The sequence below is a fragment of the Ailuropoda melanoleuca genome, chromosome 11 (assembly GCF_002007445.2).
Source record: "Ailuropoda melanoleuca isolate Jingjing chromosome 11, ASM200744v2, whole genome shotgun sequence".
Lineage (NCBI taxonomy): Eukaryota > Metazoa > Chordata > Mammalia > Carnivora > Ursidae > Ailuropoda > Ailuropoda melanoleuca.
The window spans coordinates 9,200,502-9,217,777 of record NC_048228.1 but is presented as its reverse complement, the minus strand read 5'-3'; the positions used below and the strand labels follow the sequence as shown (position 1 = coordinate 9,217,777).

The 17,276-nt window shown below is 49.9% G+C and overlaps 1 protein-coding gene across 8 annotated transcripts in view; it reads right to left on the bottom strand.

The window, feature by feature from the left end:
• Positions 1–448: 448 nt before the first annotated feature.
• The window catches only part of VPS13D (vacuolar protein sorting 13 homolog D), a 240,856-nt gene continuing 224,028 nt past the window's right edge, over positions 449–17,276 (bottom strand). For 7 of the 8 annotated variants that reach the window (XM_034671220.1, XM_034671222.1, XM_034671224.1 and 4 more), the window contains 3 exons: positions 14,489–14,620; positions 5,421–5,661; positions 3,342–3,473 (listed from right to left, as the gene is read on the bottom strand). In XM_034671220.1, coding sequence (XP_034527111.1) covers positions 3,342–3,473; positions 5,421–5,661; positions 14,489–14,620 — 505 coding nt within the window. Of the gene's footprint in view, positions 3,474–5,420; positions 5,662–14,488; positions 14,621–17,276 lie in introns of all 8 variants that reach the window. The other variant, XM_034671221.1, reaches the window with a different exon arrangement.

The window sequence follows — 17,276 nt, the reverse complement described above, 5'->3', positions numbered from 1 at the left end:
CCTGTGGCCTGGACTTCTCTCTTGAGCTCTGGACTCCTGTGCCCCACTGCCTTCTTGACATCTCCAATGGTGTCAAGTAGGCACCTTGAACTTAACACATACAAAGTGAGCTCTAAACCTGTTCCTCCCGAAGTTCCCCCTTCTCAGCAAACATGACAATTTCCATTCTCGGAGGCCTAGCCTGGTCAGTCGCCTGAGTGGGGGAGGGGAGGAGCTGCCCGCACAAAGCCGGGCTCTGGAGGACCAAAGTGCTACTTACTCTTGGAAAGCCAAGGAACGCTCAAGGCGAGGGTTTCTTCAGGGTGAGGGCTTTGCCCCAGTAGCATGCTTTCCTGGAGCCAGGGGAGAGGCTGCGTGTTACTGCGAACATTGTAATATGTTTGGCATTTGTCACTGGCAATGGTTCTAGAATCTATGGAACACCAAGAAACCAGAAGAAAACAACCTGTCTGGGAAGTCAATAAAGCATTTTATTCCACAGGAAGAAAAATAACAACTCTGACGTGAGAAACAGATGAAAGAGTCTTTAACAGATTGGTGACTGTATGTAATCGTGTTTACACGGTAGAGAACCAGAGATTTTAATCTCCGGTTTTATCAAGCAGCTACTATGGTATTTTGAGGCACAGATGATGCTTAAAAACAAAACGGCCCGCGAGCCTTCTGAACATCCAGGTGAGTCCCCGCCAGGTGCCAGGGCTGGTGAGGGGCCGCTCCCCCACTTCGGCCAGCAGGGGTGCGGAGGCCCTCCCTCGGGCCAGCCCTCCCTGTGGGCGAAGCAGCAGCTCCTGCGGCCGGGCCCTGTGGGCTGGCCAACTGTGCTGGGTCGGGGGATTAGGATGGCTTTTGATTTCTCCTTATCCAATTTCTCCTCATTCAATTTCTTTTACTTTTCTCAGAGAGAAACTGTGTATTTGGGACAGCATGAAAATCGGGAGAAATTATCATAACAAAGTCTCAGACATCACGGGCTAAACACCAATTTAAAAAGAAACGGGGCATTCAAGGAGCCAGGGGCAGGGCCTGCTTCCTTCAGAGCTTTGAATTCTTTCCTGGCCAAGCAGGAAACTCTGCCCAAGGTCCCCGAAGCCTCCCCCGTCCCCACCCCCCGGGCTGGCGTGAGGTCCGTGAGGGCAGAGAGCCTGAGAAGCTCTAGCGTCTTCTCAGGCTTCTCTGGCCGCCAGGCTTGCGCAATCCACGGGGAGGGGTGACTATTTCTAGAGCTGATTAAAATTAGAAAGGAGAGGAGGGCATCGCAACACCTCTCACCCCGCGGGAGCAGCTCTGCACGGCCTCCTGCGTCACAGCTGCCACGGGGGCGAAGGCCGTCCGCTTCAGTCACACAAATTCCACTGACTTCATTCCAGAAAGCGACAGAAGGCTCAGTGAGGCAAACAGTCAAGGCTTCTGAGAGTCTCATCTTTAAGAGATCGTGATCTCCGGCAGTGGGTCACTGATGGCAAAAACCACAAGGCAGAGTTGTGGGGCCCAGGTGGGGAGGCTGGTGAGGACCCGCGGCAGGTGATGCTGGGTCGTCCTGCTGTGGATCGTGTGTGAGCGGGGAGTCAAGACTGCCACCCAGCAAAGATAAACACGCAAACAACACACCGAAACCCACCGCAACCCTTCACAAGCCAAGCGTCGATTCTGCAGTCCACCCCCTTCGAGTCCGTGAAGACGACGCAGACCTGGCAGTTCAGGACGATCCGTGGAGACGCTACTCAGTGAAAGCTCTTGAGCGCTTGTGCTGAAGCTCCCTTCCTGCTTCTTTGAAAACCCGCACGCACGCACGCACAGGCGCGCGCACACACACACGCACCCGCATGCACGCGCACGCACAGCGCGGAGGGACAGTGGGATGGACGGATCAGCCTCATCTGCGTCTTGGAAGGCTTTGGGTCACGAGTTATAAACACCAAAACCTTCTACACATCCGCTGATCCACTGACTCATTTCAGATCTCAGCTATGGGAGACAAGGTCATAGAAACTGATGAGCTTTATTCAAATGCAAATTAAAAAATCACAAGGCTACTCATTCATTCTAGAGTGAACCCCCTCCCAATGTGTTTATTCCTTACAGAAAAGGGAAACAACAAAAACAAGACCCAGGAGGAAGAGGGCACTCATACCAGGTCTTGCTAACTGGCTGGAATTTAAAACCAAGGACAAGAGATGTTCTAGCCAAATCTTGGTTCCGTGAAAAACTGACAAAACAGCTTTTTAACACTCAGGTTTCATTCCCTTTTCTGAGACTCTCTCCCTTCTTGTCCAGTGTTACCATCGTTGACCCCAGGGCTGTGCACTTGTACCTGCCTGTGGCTTTATCACAAAGGAAAGAGCCCTAGGACCTTCTCCCTGCTCTTGCCCAGAAAAGAGAGCCTTCTTCCTGCAGACTTCTGATAAATCTGTGGATTTTTGATTTGTTAAAACAAATAGTTCTGTGAGATGTTTTTCCTTCTAAATCCACAGAGCCTACTAGTGTTTCAAACTGACCCTCTCTGATGACAACCCAAGAAAAACTTATAATGCTGGTGTGTGCATGGGTGCGTGCACACACACACACACGTACACACACACACAGAGTAATAGAACACAATTTACCTCAAAGTTGGGTAAGACTAGTCAGGAGAAAGCCAAATAGATAAAAAACGAATTTGTGATAATCTAGGATAGGGGTGGGAAATAAATAAAAGACGGGTTTCTGAGCCACTGTCCCACATCTCCTTCGGGGGCCAGCTCCAGCTCTGAGGCACCAGCTCCCCAATCTGACCTGGGGGCCACAGGATTCAAAGGCGCCCCGCCAGGGCACTTCCAATCTCACTCAGTCTTCGTTCCTGTGACTTCTCTAGTTTCCAAAACTAACACAGAACATTCTTCAGCTTTCAAGAATGCCTTTTTATAGAGAGTACCCTGAATTAGACATGTAGAATTAGTGCAATAGAAGATCCAATATAATTTTATATTACTTTACAGTTAACAGACCTTTACACACATCACAGGCCCTGTTCAGAAATGCTTCTATATATTTACAAACACACAGTTGTACATATATACATGTTAACAAAATACAGGGCAATCTAAAAATTAGATTCATCTCAATACACTTTTTTTTTAACGTTATTCAACCAAAGCCTTTTAAAAATTACTTCTCCATAATCTAAAGTAACCCTCCACCCCACCCACAAATTAATATGGTTTCCGTTTGTATCCTCCCCTCATTTCTTGATACCGTCCTCCAAACCTTATTCTGTTTTTGCCTGTGAGGTGAAGCCGATGGGCCTTTCCTCCTGATCGATCTGGGGTTGTGTCTGGGAGCGTCTCTCTGGCAGCTGGGATTTCTCAGGAGTCCAGCTCCAACGGCTCTTGATTTTCATTGAGTCTTAACATAAGTTGCTGTTCGTAGTAAAGACTCTTTGCATAGTTTATCTCTTGTGATAACTTGACAGCAAGGCCCTCGGATTTCACATGGACCTGGAGAGCAGAATAGAATCAGTAACTCGCCTGGAGGTAGGGGCCAAACAGATTACAGGATGTGGACACTTAAATTGGCCCAGGCATCGGCTCCCAGCCTGGCTGCACATCGGAATGGGATGGGTTTACTTTTTTTTTTTAAGTAAGTCCCCCCGCCCAGCGTGGTGCCCATTGTGGGGCTTGAACTCACGACCCTGAGATCAAGACCTGAGCTGAGATCAAAAGTCAGACCCCACTGAATTACCCAGGTGCCCCTGGTATGGGTTTACTTTTAAGAAAGGTTCCCAGGGTTTGCTCCCAGTGAAGGCTGATTCAAGATGTGGGGTGGCTTCCTGGAATCTGTATCTTTAACATACGCCCCAGGTGACTGGGTAGCCAAGCCACAGTATACCTGACATTTGGGACTCCCCATGCGGGAGCAGCAGCCTCAGCTGTGGGGTAAGGGTCTGCTGAGGCTAGACAAAAAGCAAGAAGAAAGGACTGCACCGAGGGGATTCACCCATAACGTCTGGTGACAGTCAAAGAGGGAAGAAGAATCCTCAGACAAAAGCCTAAAGGCCTTTCTTATCTATCAAGAATGCTTAGTTGTTCACTTGCCTTGAAAGGAGCAAAAGCATAGCTGGGCAAGGCTCCCACCATCCAAAGAAACTTGTGGAAATACTCAACTTTTGGGTGTTAACTCTGTGAATCTACCAGCCCTGACTTAAGCCAACGACCCCAGGGGAGCCGGCACAAGCCAAGCCAAACCCAAGTGCATTCCTGAGCAGGGGAAGGTCGAGGGATTCCTGAGGAGAGAGGCTCAATAAGGTTGGTTGCGGTTTCTGATCTGTAGGGCGAGCCAGGGATAAGCAGGGCCATTTTGAATGGCCCATCATTCTTGAATGCAGCTTGGAAAATCCTGGCATACCAGCTGAAAACGGAGCATGACTAACACCTCGGGTTCACGAAAAGCCTCGGAAGTCAGACTACGGCTAGAGGTGGTGAGTCTCCTCACACGTGCTTCTGCTGAGCCAACAGCTTCTCTGAGTGGAGGCGGCAAGCAAAGTGGTCTAGACTCCCAGCTCCAGGGTCACGCCACCGGGGTCTGAACCCCCGTTCCTCCCAGTGCTGGCCATACCACCTGGAGCGAGTCACCGGCCTTCGCCAAGCCTCCTTACCAGTCAAGTGGGAACAGTGACGGTACCCACCAGCTAACCCTCAGGAAGTACTTCGTATCTAGCCTGGCAGACAGCATATCCTTAATACATGTTGGTGATCAATGGGAATGTCATTATTAAAAGTTCTGCCATGACAATGCCTTGTACCCTTTGGGGGCAACATATAAATCTTATTTATAAATATTTATTTAGAATTTATTGCGGGGAAGGGCCTAGGCTAGCTAGTGCTTCTCTGCGCAGAGAAACAAGTCTGCCATCGCTCTATGGGCAGAACAACCGAGAAGCCCGTGCGTGCTCACGCCAATGCACTGCAGCATCACAGGTTAGGAACGGGAGGACCGCAGCACCCCAGAGAACACACGCTGAGCTCCTTCTGTATGGAGGACTGAGAAGCAGTGCCTCTGGGGATTAATAACAGCCCAGCGTAAACCTAAAATGAACTCCCGGTGAAAAGCGCTCACACGCAGGGCAGCGGTGCTCCCAGGGCCCTTTTTTTTTTTTTTTTAAAGATTTTATTTATTTATTTGACAGAGAGAGAGACAGCCAGTGAAAGAGGGAACACAAGCAGGGGGAGTGGGAGAGGAAGAAGCAGGCTCATAGCAGAGGAGCCTGATGTAGGGCTCGATCCCACAACACCGGGATCGAGAACAACGCCGGGATCACGCCCTGAGCTGAAGGCAGATGCTTAACCGTTGTGCCACCCAGGCGCCCCCTCCAGGGCCCTTTCTATCTCTGAACCACGGGATACACCTGCTCCGGGGCGACGCAGACGGGCCGGCTGCGCACTCACCATGGGCTTCTGGTGCGAAGGACCAGGGATGGACACGCCGCTACTCGAGTTCACCGCCTTCTTGGTCACCTGCACGTACACCTTCCCGTGGTCTTTGGAGACGAGGCAGTGGTAGAGGTCGTCGTATTTGACCTCCAGGAAGATGGCCTCCCGGTCCACATAGTCCCCACTCTTCAGGAAGTACACGGCTTTGGAGGAGATGAGTACGCAGTAACTGTCGATGTTCTCCACGGCTATGAAGCTGCCGAGAGAGGGGGGAGTCAGTGTGGTGCACCGGGCGAGCCTCCACCCCAGACGGCGGGGTCGCTGCTGGTCGGGGGGCCGCCAGAACCGGAGGAGGCCCGGTGTGGGCTCCTGACCTCGAGGCCAGGCTCCCCCACGTTCACTGCACCTCGAGCCTAGGTTTCATTTGCAAATTAGGAAAAAAAGCGTCACTGCCCTCCTGGGGCTGACAGCACGGGGCCCCCGACACAGGGGTGCTTGAGAAGGGTGGCTTGTGACGATGGCCAAGAGTGTCAGCAAGAGAAACAACTTCGTGTCTTCAGATCGTGTTGCGTGGGGGGGGGTTTTGCCGCGAGAGATTGTGGGCAGTTTAAGGCACAGAGGAAACGTACCCAGGCTTTGTCGGACACAACAGAGGAGCAAAATACAACGCTTTTTACGACTGACGAAGCAGCCGCTGGCCAGGGTCACTGCTAATGGAGGGGGGGAAACGGGGGGGGGGGGGAGATGCAGGGGCGCGGGGGGCGGGGGTGACGCCTGGGAACGAAACCCAGTTCCCAAGCGGGAGGGCGGGTGCGAGAGGCTAGGTCCGCTCCCTCCCTTGTCGCGGCTCTCGGCTCCACACCTCAGCGGCCGGGAGCCCTGAGAACGCCACTGCATGTTCAGAACAGCCTAGAACGTCAGAAAGTGCCTTCTGAAGCCATAATCCTGTTGGACCAACGTGCAGCCGTTACTTGGAGGGGCGGTAGGGCCACTCAGAAAAACATCCCATTCCCCTTCCTCCACGGAGCTCCCCGATTTAAAGTGGAAATTTATGCACATCAGACCTTTCAGCTCAGCTCCTGAATGAAGGGCAGTGACCCTTGGAAACGGCCACGGCAGCTCTCCGGGGCCTGGCCGCCTCCACGGTATCTTGTGACAGCTGGCCACAATGGGGCGGCCACGTCGAGGGACAGCAAAAGAGACCGGATGACGGCAAGAATACTAAGAGCTGACGACAGGCTGGCTGTCAAGCTCCGGCCCCCTGAGACTTGATGTCCTGAGAGAAATTTCCAAACTGTAGCCGCGGAGTCAAGGCTCCCCCTGGAGCTGTTTGGGGGCTGGGGTCCCAGGATGGCTTTGTTTCTCGGCGGTGGTCACAAAAACGGCTGAAGGGACGGGTGGCCTGCCTGCCGGGGCCTGGGTCGCCTTCCGTTCAGCCCCAAGCCTAGGCTGGGCCCTCGCTCACCTGCAGGCTCCCAGATCCGCCCCCATCCCTCAGCACACAACCTACCCAGCGCTCCCCCCCCGCCCCCACCGAGTGTTTCCAAGTTTCAGCTTCTCCACGAAGCCTCCCAGAAGTACTCCAAACCTTCAAAAGCACTGCCAGTCACGGACTTGGCTCTCTAAGCTGGTGGCAGAGTGGGGACCATGTGCTACACCCCCGTGTCTCCCTGAGCGCCCGCCACTACTGAGTCAGCCACCCCCTACATACCCAGTAAGTATCTGCCTGTTCCAGCTGCCATTTTAATTACAGCCTTGCATGACAAAAATTGGGGTTTATTGTTCTATTCTAACTGGTTGGCAAGGCCAAGAATGCAGACTTGTAAAGTCTCAATGCCCAAATTAGAAATACCCAGCAGCTTTCGGCGTGCAGGCCACTTAGCACAGAATTTCCCACATTCTAGGTTCTGACAGTATCAAGGGGGCAGCATTATCGCTTGATCACACTGCATGGAATCTAAAACAGCTCGTCGAGGGGAAGAAAAGAGGAAACAGAGGGGGACAGACAGAAAGAGAGAGAAAGGAAACAAGCATCCTGACATAGACGGGAAGCACCAAAGGGCCAGAACTTGCTAAGCAACTGGCATGAACACTGGAAACGGCCTGTGCTTTCTGAGCCCAGGTGGGCTGGGCGTGCAAGGGCTCCCAAAGGAGAGCCTAAAGTTGGCACACCGTGACTGGGGTGAGAGCAGGAATGTGCATTAGAAATCCAACTGAGGGGCGCCTGGGTGGCTCAGGCATCTGCCTTTGGCTCAGGTCATGATCCTGAGGTCCTGGGATGGAGCCCGGTGTTGGGCTCCCTGCTCAGTGGGGAGTCTGCTTCTCTCTCTGCTCCTCCCCCTGCTTGTTCTCTCTCTCTCTCAAATAAATAAAATCTTTAAAAAAGATAAATAAAAATTCAACTGAGTTTATTTCCTTTCCACTGGTCCAGCACGGGATGGACCTACCCCATTACCCTTGCCCCCACTCTCACCCGTTGGGCACCTGGCGTGGCTGACGCTGAGGCACAGCCTCTAGAAAGCCAGGCCTTTCCATCCGGGCAGCTGCTCTCACACCCGGGCCAGGGTGGCTGACATTATTAGTGCGCTTTCCATACTGGAACACTTTTATAGACTTTAAAATAGACTCCTTTCCAAGATGCCACAGATGGCGCAAGTCCTCAATCCGGCAAGAGCCGCCATGGGAGGAAGGGTGGCACTTCGCACAGAGGAGGAAACGCTGCCAGGCCGGGCGACTCTGGGCAGGCCAGCTGCTGTCCCGGTGGCTCCGTTTCTTCAACTGACAGAGGTGATGCTACCCGCCAGGTTCTTCACCAAGCAGCAAAGTCTGAAGAATTCATGGCCAGACCTCTGTTCTGTGACCAGGGGCCCCGTTCATACCCTGAAGCCACCCCAGGTAATAACACTCTTTGAAGCCTTTTCGAATCAAAAGCAGATCAGAGCCAATGGTACAATCGAGCTGAGGAGAAAGGGAGAGAGTGAAGCCATGGCTGGGGCACCGGGTCCCCTAGCATCGACTGAGCAAGAACCCAGAGGCTGACTTTGCAAACAGCTCCTCTCCCTTTTCTTTCTGATGCTTCTCTGCACTCCTACCACTGACCACCAACGCTTTGGGTTTCTTCGTCATCATCGTCATTTTCTTTCTCACAAAATCTAGAAACCACATTGAAGAAGGATTAAAACGAAGCTCTAGCCTGGGGGTCTCCTGCTACGGAGACAGATCCCAAATGCATCCGTTGTCTGTGAGAGGAACCACAACTTGGGGTGCCTGGGGAAGCAGGCGGAAGCAGGCCAAGGCCACGCTCTCGGGCCTTCCCCTCTGCCAGTGGCGCTATCCTCTGTCCCTCTCTTCTTCAGAGCCACAGCGCTTTCGGCCCGTCCTGGCCATCCACCTGCGGAACCTGCTTCACTCGAGAGGCTCACAGTTTGCTCACACAGCGGCGGCCCCGGAGCCGCGACCGGACACCGGGCTTCCCACTGGTCATTCTGGAACAACCCCGTTTCACGCAGGGCTGCTCCTGGCCCCCAGATGCAGGGGCTGCGGTAAAACCTCACGGGATGGCACAGGAAGAAAGCCGGCGTGGTCTCAGGTGGGTCCTGAGCGCATCCTTCTAGCCTGTGACCTATTAAGAACGCAGAGGGAGGGAGGACGAAGACGAAGCATGCGGATGCGCTCCAGCCTTCAAACGCGGCGAGCTGGGAAGTCGGCCGCTGTCCCGGTGATACGGTTTAGGCTGGTGTAGAAACTACCATGGCTTCTCTAAAAAACAAGATTTTCACACTTTGGGTAAAACTTCTACTTTTCAGTTTCCCTTAAGGAGAGAAAGGGCAGCCTGACCTTGGGATCAAGGTCAGAAGGTTTCTTCTGGGAGAAAGGAAGGCTGCGGCATATGACTGACATCGTTCTCCCAGACGACAGTGGGCTAATAGAGGGTGACTGGCAAGGCTGGGTGACACAGAGGTAAAACCCACTCTCGCTAACAGCACCTCCCAACCACGAACAGCACGGGGCGCTCGCAGCCACTAACCGCACCACCACCACGGACAGTGACAGCCGCCCGGCAGAGGTCATAACGTCCTCTCCAAGTCACATGGCCGGCATGCCTCCAGAACCAGCCAGTTCTTCCTCGGAGACACACGCAATTGATGGCGGCCACTGCTCTTTCCTCCTTCCGTTGAGACAGATGCTAAGTGACCCTGATGGGGGGAAGGCCCTTGCAAGTCCCCAAACGCTCGCATGAGCAGGCTGGAGAACTGAGTGCTCCTCTAAGGGCCACGTGGAAAACGGGCTCAGGGCGGAATGGTCCTTACGGAGAGAGCAATCTGCCAAGCAATGGTTCTCCCCCCTCTTCAATTTGATTTCTTTCTTTTCCTCCCACTTCTAATTTTTTGCTTTATTAACTCTATTTTTGTATATCTATATTCTCCTCAGTTTTAGAGTCATTTCAAAATCAGGAAAGTTCTGAGTCATCCTGTTGCAGAAGTGCTCCCAGAATACCCCCCCATGTGTCACCCCTCTAAGTCCATCTGTGACCCCCCACGTCGGTGTCTGAGCCTGGTTCTCCACCCACCCACACACATCCTACATGTCCTCACGCTCAGCACGTGCTCGGCAGGGCTGCTCCTCCTTCTCCGGTCCCCTCCTCCCTCAGCCCTGCCCGGTGCACTGGGCGGCCTCTCCAGCCAACCACAGGGCAAGAAGCCCGGGGTCACTCTCACCCCCTCCTCACTCTGATTCTGTATTTAGTCAGCGTGACTCGAAAGGACGCTGATGCCACCTCCCAAAATACCCTCAATTCTGTCCCCCCTACTCCTGTTCGCAGACACCGTTGGTGTTGGGGCCCCTCCACCGTTGACGTGGATCACGCCCAGGGCCCCCACTGCCTTCCTGTCTCGTCTCTCTGACTCTGGTCCATTTCTCTGCTGCAAGGTTACATTTTGCACACGTAATTCTGAGTGGCGTCCTCTTCAAAATCTCACCACTGCCTGCATGGCAGGTGAACTCGGTACGGCTTTTAGGATCTTAGGATCACTTTTCCACACAGGTGCTGCCACCCCACTCCACAGGCCCCAACCGTCCAGAAGTGCCAGGAGCTCTGCCCCTCTGCGCCTGTACCCAGCAACCTTCTCTGCGTACGGGGCTTTCGCTCTTCTCTGCCGGGCAAAATTCTGCTCGTCCTGCAGGACCAGGCCAACTGTCCATGGTCTTCCCCGGCTCTCCAAGCATAAATTAATCACTTCCCCTTGAGGCCTCATAACACATGGTTCACGCTTCTATTTTAAAAGCAATCATATGTTATAGATAGTTGGTAATACGGTCTGCTTCCCCTGCTCGACTGCGAATTTGTCAAGAGAAGAGCAAATATTCTACTTGTCCTGGCACAAAGTAGGCTTACGTGTTAGGTAGGCTTACAAAATGACAGTGAATTAGGTCCAGTGGAATTTGCCAGACCACATGCAACTTTGTATGTTGGATATATTTCACCCAGTAGTAAAGTTACAAAATTCTCTTGGAACTCTTGATTTAACTTATTAAAGATTTAGTCAAGCCATTAACTTTTTATCAGCATAGCTTGCTAATCCGTCACACACAGGTTTTTATTTAGGGGCATATCGAAGAATGTCCAATTCCCTAAGTGTCAATGGTTATTGACAGATTATTATCCGGTTTAGAAAATGGAAGCTAATGAACTTTATCCCGTTCCTCAAAAGGACCTGTCTTTCCTTTTTGCTTTCAGACTGTATATGTTACTATAAGGTATATATTGATGATTCTATGCTGTTAGAATCAACACTAGAACCTGTGCTCTAAAAAAATTTCTGATTTCTGTCTCTAACTGCCATTTGTCAAGAAGGATAGACAAGATTGAAAATACCATAAACAGTACGTTTACAAAGAGGGCAAGAAAGGAAAATTTTGCTCTAGATTTCACTTCTTTTTGTACTCTCAATGTGCTGACCACGTGCATGAGTTTCTTTCATCAAACACAGAAAGAACTTTGGCTGGTGGGTTTACAGGCTGTTTTTCTTTTCTTTTTTTATACTTCTCTGTATTAAAAAAAAAAAAACCTCATAAACGTTATTTTCTGAAACTACATTTTGAAAATACAATCCAGTTGTCAAACTCCAGAACACGGTATCAGGTCACGTGGGTGGCTCACAGGCACCCACTTTGATTAGGTTAAGAACCACCCTAATGCTTACAATACTGGCATGTCACTTTGTGATGGAGTGTTAGAAATAAAATAGGAACTTTCTTTCTTTTTTTTTTTTTTTAATGAAAATGATGTCCCTGGCTACGGATTAGATGCTAGTTATAAGGAAAAATTAATTTAATCAGATGGGACAAATTTTACTTTAACATCATCTTAACCCAGGATCCTACTTCAAAACCCAAACTGAAAAGAATGGGAATCAATGGTAACTCTGCCACATACCAGAGAAACAGTCGATTCTTCTGAAACTGAAGCCTTTTCAGCAGGCCAGACCTTAAATCATATGTCAGTAACTATCTTTTTAATACTAATTAATTAAATAAAATGAAAAATTAAATGAAACTTGATCTGGGAGAACAAAGTTGAAGTGCCCATGGCACTGGGGACTTTGTGGGGTTTTCACTACATGAGGAAGTAATTACACAACATTTTCCAGAAGTGAAACAGTGAGTCGAACTGGAAAAAAATGTGGAAACATTTAGTTAGAACAGTAGAGCAAGGTATTAAAGACCCTTTTAAGGGGTTAACTCTGAAGGAAAATATGCAAATAATTAGGTCTTTAAATATGTTTTTAATTACAATTCTAGGATAAAAGTCAGAGGTATAATTTGGCACTCGTGTGCTTTTCTTGAAAACCCCTTTCTTGCAAAGTGATGATTCTAATGTTCACGTCACCGTGAAGAACCCAGCCTGACAACCGAGGATGCTTCAGAGAAACATCTGCCCGCTTCCTTGATGACTCCTTCCTTGTACCCGGGGAAGGCCACGGTCACGTGCTTTCTCCAACATTCACTGGAGAGATTTAACCCACAAACGTGGGTAGCGACACATGGTTTTCATCTTTCGAGTCAAAACTCATTCATGCCAATATCTTTCCCCCGTTCATATGAACGTCAAGAGTTTCCTGAAATCGATTTTACTGACTTCGGCTTGACTTCAGTTTTCAGCCATACGTGGCTCTGTTTTCCATGTGCGTGCCTCACCGGGAACAAGTCTGAGCTAGCTGTACCACACAATTTCTCCCTCGTGTTTTTGGCGCGTGTCATTCTACTGAAAATGAATTTTGTAAGGGCCAGAGACGGTTCAGATTGAAGAGGGGTGAGTGGGGGAGGAAATTAAAAGCACAACGTACAGTAATTTATAATCTCAACTTGTGACCAAAAAACCTCCAAAAGATGGCAAAGCGAACACGTATTAATAGACTGCTACCCCACAGGTCTCCAGCTATCATTCATTCAACTAATATTTACTGAGTGCCTACTATGTGCCAGGTCCCGTTCTAGCCGCTGAGGACGGACTAGTGACTGGAACAGACAAAAATCCCAGTGCTGCTTGGGCTGCCATTCTAGCCCTGCTAGACCTGTGGAATGTCTGGGCCTCTGATTCAAGCTCCACTGGCAAAGTGGCATGACAGGCAGCTGTGCCACCAAATCCTCCCCAAGGAGGCAGGAATGGAAAGTCCTCCCCAGAGTGAAGCTGCCTGGGGATTCTGGGTATTGCAATGGTGATCAGAGCCGGACTTAGACTTCAAAAGCTGAACATATTCTAGAAGTATGCTATGGACAAAACTGTGTTCCTGCAGACTCCTTATGTTGAAGCCCTATTTGGAGGAAGGAGGTAATTAAGGTTAAATGAAGTCATAAGGGTAGGGCCCTGACCCTACACGGTTAGTGTCCTTATAAGAGACACCAGAGCACTTGCCTGCACGCGCTCGCTCTCGGCCGTATGAGAACACAGCCAGAAGCTGGCCATCTGCAAGGCAGGAAGAGAACATTTAACCAGGAACCAAACTGGCCAGTGCCTTGATTGTGGACTTCCCAACCTCCAGAACTGTGAGAAAATGGTACTTCTTACGGCAGCCCGAGCTGAGGCAATATAATGCCCCGCCATCCTCAGGAGACCTTCCAGTAACACTGTGGGGGGTCTGCCTTACACAAAACACATCCAGGAAGAAGCCGTCCTATCCAGTAAGCAGCAACTGATTTCTGGACTTAATTTTTGATGCCTCCATTCAAATACGGCTACAAAAATATGAGATGAGGTCGGCTTAACACGGTCTCTAATAATGACAACGAAGGTTATTTTGAACTAATCTCTGCTTCAGACACTCCTCCATCAACCCAAAGACATTCACGGCCCTCAGAACCCTCTTTTTTTCTTGCTTTAGCTTAAAGGAGATAAATAAGCATTAATTTAAAAGAAATTAAGCAAGCATTTTGCGACTCATCAGGCATAACCAAACGCCTTCTCTGGACTGGTGGGTTCTAAGACCTACTTCAGTTACAGAGCATTTTCTGCTAAAAGGGTCTCCGCAGAATATCCTGAAATAGTGATATACTGAATCCTAACATATCAACTTGGAATAATTTCACTAACTGAAAATACTCCAAGACCCGAGGTATGTAAGGCTTAGCATTCAAAGAGTAACAAAACAATGTTTTAAAGATTGCTTTTCTAAAATTTTCAGCTACTAGTTGTTTGCCATTTGTTTGTTTTCCTTCACTAGGCATTCGGCAGCAAACAGAACACCAGAGCTTAAGAACGTTTTACACAGAAAAAAGCCTTAAGGTTGAGAACGTTTTACTCCTTTTCCTCTCTCCAAACTAGGAAGAGACGGCCATTTTTGAGAAACAAAACACTGAGGTCCCACTGTGGGACTCAGGCTGAGAATCACTGCTTTGAGTAAAAGACTTTGGACAAGTAGTTACACCTACACGTATAGAACGTTTGGGCCAAGCAATCTCCGACAAGTTCCAAAGTCTACGAGGCACGATCACGCTCGGAACAAGAGAAACTTCTCGGACTCAGAGACAGAAAAGACAACGAACTCAGTGAGCCAACACGGCCGGTTTCCCACAGCCCCACTTACAATTCATCGTGAATGTTGTCCGTTAGTTTGAAGAGCTGCTCCTGTCCTTCGGCCTGGCTCTCAGAGTAGCGGGGAAGCAGCCCCTGGGGCCCGGTGCAGCAGCGCGGCTTCCGAACCCTCTGGGCTTGAGTCCTGCATGGGGAAAGGAACACCAAGCAGGGAGGTTAAGTGTGATGGTTCAAATTATCTCCCTTCCTCATCTGAAATAAAAAGCACGATGTCACACAGGGCATACTCCGAATTTAGCGACCGGAACTAGGCCGCAGCACCACCTGTGAATGCACTAGGAGGGAGCCGTTTGAGACTCTAGTTTTGTTTTGCTGTTTATTTTTTAAAGATTTTATTTATTTATTTGAGAGTGAGAGCGAGAGAGCATGTGAACACAGAGGCAGAGGGAGGAGCAGACTCCCTGCTGAGCAGGGAGCCCGATGTGGGGCTCGAGCCCAGGACAGTGGGACCATGACCTGAGCTGAAGGCAGGCGCTTCACCGACTGAGCCACCCAGGCGCCCTGAGACTCTAGTTTTGTTGAGAACCCTGTCTCTGCCATTTTCTGGCTAGGCAACCACAGACAAGTGAGTTTGCTTCCTCAGTGCCAGGGTCTAGTTTTCTCCGTAAAATGGGAGGAGGACACGCTCCTCACAGGACAGCTCGTGGAGCCTGTGCTGGACAGGATGTGGGCTAGCTAACAGGGATGGCTCCTGTTGTTGTTATTACTGAGACTTGGGAAAACCCCGCTTTTCTAGGAATCTTTGGGAGAGGCGCCTCTGGACTTGCAAGGGCCAGGAAGAACAGTGAGGGGGCCTGGGCATCTAGGAAGCACATGTCAGGCTTCTGGACTTCTTTCAGGAGGAGCTCAGTGCCTGGGGAGGGACACAGGAATCTCAGGAAGGCGAGGAGAGGCTCCATGGACTGGGCCCAGGCCATAGTCTGGGATTCTGCAGCGGCTGTAACTCATGCCACTCGGCTGTCGGTTGCCCAAAGGAATCTGCTTTGCCATGGCTTTCAGGGTAGGCTGATGTTGTCTTTTTCCACAAACCATATACAGGGTAATTGATAAGTACTTTTCGGTGTTTTCCTAGAAACAGGAGTCCATATTTGTCTTGGAAAGGCTGAGCATATTTCAGATGACTGATAAGAGTGTGCCGGGTCTGTCCTCGGCCTTGTACTCGCTGTACTTTTCATTATTTGTTCCTGGATTCCACTGAAGCAAAACACCCCTCTCTAGACACAGCTGACAGAGAGGAATATGGCTCAAATCAGCACATCAAAACCATGTACTAAAGGTAGTGTAGAGACTTACTTGCAAAGGCACCAAAGTGCCCGGATGGGCAAACAGGGATAGTAATATGGACAGAAACAGCCAGAAACTTGCCACAGGCCACGCACGCAACGAGGCAGTGGTGAAACTGGGACATTGCAAAGCGCTCCTGGACCCAGGTCAACACTCTGCTCTGGGCCATGGTGCATTAAGTCCCATACCTGGTTAATGTTTGATATGTGCTGGAGAGCCAGAAATCCAGTGATAAATTTTTAAAAGCTCAGGACTAAGGATGCCCTAGATACCACTAATTCAGCTCTTCAAGGGTGATGTAAGGAGACAGTCAGAAGTTTCAATGGCCCATACTAAGGGAATGGGTAAAAAAACTTTATTTACATCATGTACTCACATAGTCTCCCACTACACACAGTCTCAATTTCTTCTGCAAGATTTAGGCCTTCTAAATATTGGCCTCAAGGTTTAGTTGGCTATTTACATGCTCATTATTGACTGAAGGTAGGGAGTGCAGTGTAAGGAGCTGCTGTAGGGCCACCGGTGGAGAAGCCGGTCAACTGCTGTTTGAGGGATGCTGGCCAATCACAGGGAAGGAGTGTGGTACCCTTTCCCAGGCAGCAAAGCCCTGCTCTGGTCGCCTTGCCCGTGAGACAACTCCTGTCATTCCAAGCCCTGCCCAGGGCAGGCTAATGAAGGGTCCTTTTCCCTACTGTTCTGTCACCCATGAAGTTCCTGGAAGAGGTTTGGGCAACTGGGGCAGAAGCCCAAAGTTCCCTCCAAGAGGAACATGACAGGGCCCGTTCCCCACAGCTTGTCAATGTAAGGTTTCATCCTGATGCTTCTCAACATCCATATATACCCCCATTCCAACTACTTCTCCATCTCCATCATAACCAACAAACCATCTCCGGATTTGTAACGGATTATTACAATAGTCTTGTAATTTATCCTATTTCCCCCTCGCCTGTTCTCACAGCAACAAGAATAACGCTTTTAAAATACAAGTTAGATCAAGTTAGCCACGTGTCCAAAACACATTTGCTTCACATCTCACTTAGATAAAACATTTGCTTAATTGCTTGGCACCCCATCTGGAACATTAGCTCCATGAAAAGGATTTTGTTTCATTCACTGCTATCCTGGGATCTAGAACAGTACCCGGTTCATGGTTGAAAAACAATAAACATTAGTTGAGTAAATGAATGAATGCACTTGTTGGGGTGGGCAGGCATACGGGCCATTTTAGCCATGGAACTCAAAAGTAAAGGTGGTATACAAACTCTGGTGGAGAGTTTGAAGACCAGTGATTCTGAACCTTGGAGGTCAACAAAGTTAAGGCAAAATGTGAACCAGCTAGAGTCATATCTTCCTGAAAGAAAGGTCAAGGGTGTGTTTATTCAGCCACTGATCAAAACCAAGGAAGGGGCAGGAAGGCACAGTCATGAAATTAATGTCTTTGCTAACACACGTATTTTCCTTAAAAGAAACAATCTTTTCATTAGTACCCAAAGTGG